Source organism: Austrofundulus limnaeus, unplaced genomic scaffold, assembly GCF_001266775.1.
Source record: "Austrofundulus limnaeus strain Quisiro unplaced genomic scaffold, Austrofundulus_limnaeus-1.0 Scaffold802, whole genome shotgun sequence".
NCBI classification, from domain to species: domain Eukaryota; kingdom Metazoa; phylum Chordata; class Actinopteri; order Cyprinodontiformes; family Rivulidae; genus Austrofundulus; species Austrofundulus limnaeus.
This window is the reverse complement of record NW_013953204.1, coordinates 9,622-11,518: the sequence shown is the minus strand read 5'-3', so window position 1 is coordinate 11,518 and position 1,897 is coordinate 9,622. Positions and strand designations below refer to the sequence as shown.

Genomic DNA, 1,897 nt, shown 5'->3' with positions numbered 1-1,897 from the left:
AGATAAGATTCTTGTTTATTGGTTTAGCGTTAGCAGAGATAAGATTCTTGTTTATTGGTTTAGCGTTAGCAGAGATAAGATTTTTGTTTAGCCGTTTATCGTTAGCAAAGATAAGTTTCTTGTTTATTGGTTTAGCGTTAGCAGAGATAAGATTCTTGTTTATTGGTTTAGCGTTAGCAGAGATAAGATTCTTATTTAGTGGTTTAGCGTTAGCAGAGATATGTTTCTTGTTTAGCTGTTTAGCATTAGCGGAGCTAAGACTTTTGTTTAGCGATTTAGCTTTTGTGGAGCTTTGATTTAGCGATTTAGCATTAGCAGAGAAAAGTCTTGTTTAGCTGTTTAGCATTAGCAGAGAAAAGTCTTGTTTGGCAGTTTAGCATCAGCAGAGATAAGATTTTTGTTTAGCGATTTAGCGTTGGTGGTGCTAAGATTCTTTTTTATCAGGTTTGTGGTTAGTGAAGCTAACGTTTTGGTTAGCTGTGCCCACCACAGGATAAAATTTTGAAGACCACCCCAAAAATATAATAGGCCAAACAGGAAGAGGTTAGAGCTTCAAAATAAGATTCAGATGACTCTACAATGCCAGCAGAATAAATGGTGTAGTTTTGAACTTGTTCTGTCAGGAAAGTTCTAGTTTTTCATTTTTATGTCTTCTCTCTCTCTCTTTTTTCTGGTTTCTGTCTTCAGCTGTCTTACGGTTCCAGCTCACCGGCCCTGTCCAACCGCCAGCGCTTCCCCACCTTCTTCCGCACCCACCCGTCCGCCACCCTCCATAACCCCACCAGGGTGAAGCTGTTCCAGAAGTGGAAGTGGACACGCATCGCCACCATCCAGCAGACCACTGAAGTTTTCACTTCGGTCAGTTCTCTCACCTCCTTCACCTCAATTTCACAGGTTTCTTTTAGCTGCGGCTCTTTGTTCCTGCTCTTCTTTTATCTCCCCGCCGTGGCTGCGGTGTCCCATCATTACGCCTGAATCCACCCTGTTGGCTCCCTGATTGCCTGCCCGCCTCTGGATGTTTGTTTACGGGAGGTTTTTTTGTGTTCTCTGGTCACAGAGCTGCACCTTTAATCAATCTCTGCCGCTGACTGATGGGGATTTTTTTTGAAGTAATTTGTTTTAATATTGGTTGTTAGAAATATTGATCAGGCAACACGTCCCTCTCAGATACAGTAGTCGATACGGTGGCATCTGCTCTGTTTCCCCTTTAATGGAACTTAATGATTCTGCTCCTTCCCTCCTCTCGCCTCCTCCTTTTCTCATTGCCAGACGTGTAAAACAAAAATGGTTTTTCTGGTTCTGTCTCCTCCACGCCTCTCCTGAGGCGAGTGAGTGAAACATTTACAGATGAAGATGAGTTTTCAGCCTTTGAACCAGGTGGATGACTGTGGGAACAAACGCTGCTGTCTGAACCTTCCTGTGTTCAGAGTTTTAGTTTCAGTCTTTAAGAAGCTCCACTTGTTGGAATAACTTATTTATCTGATAACAAGACTGAGTCAGAACCAGTTAGGAGCTCTTCACTGATGGTAAATAAATATTAAAATATTAATTACATGATATAAAATCAAACATTAACACATTTACTCTAAACAGATTTGGATTAAATTTGAGTAAATTAGGCCCCGTCTGGATGCTTATCGTCCACTGGAACATTTTTGGCATGCATTTCTGACCAGAGCTTGCAAGAATCTCAAATTTGAAGGAGCTAAATGAGCAAAACCAGGAAATAAATGCTAAACTTAGCAAAACAGGAGCTAAAAGCTAAGATCAGCAAAGCAGGAGCTAAAAGCTAAAACTAGGAGCTAAATTCTAAAACCAGAGAAAAACACAGGATCTTAAAGCTAAAACTAGTAAAACAGTGGATAAATAATAAAATTAGCTGAACTAAGCTAAGCTT

At 40.6% G+C, this 1,897-nt stretch overlaps 1 protein-coding gene across 1 annotated transcript in view; it reads left to right on the top strand.

Moving 5' to 3' along the window:
• LOC106532625 (gamma-aminobutyric acid type B receptor subunit 1) overlaps nucleotides 1-1,897 on the top strand; it is a gene marked incomplete at its 3' end in the record, with an annotated part of 18,446 nt that overhangs the window by 7,433 nt on the left and 9,116 nt on the right. The window contains 1 exon segment of the mRNA XM_014028735.1: nucleotides 688-858. Coding sequence (XP_013884189.1) covers nucleotides 688-858 — 171 coding nt within the window.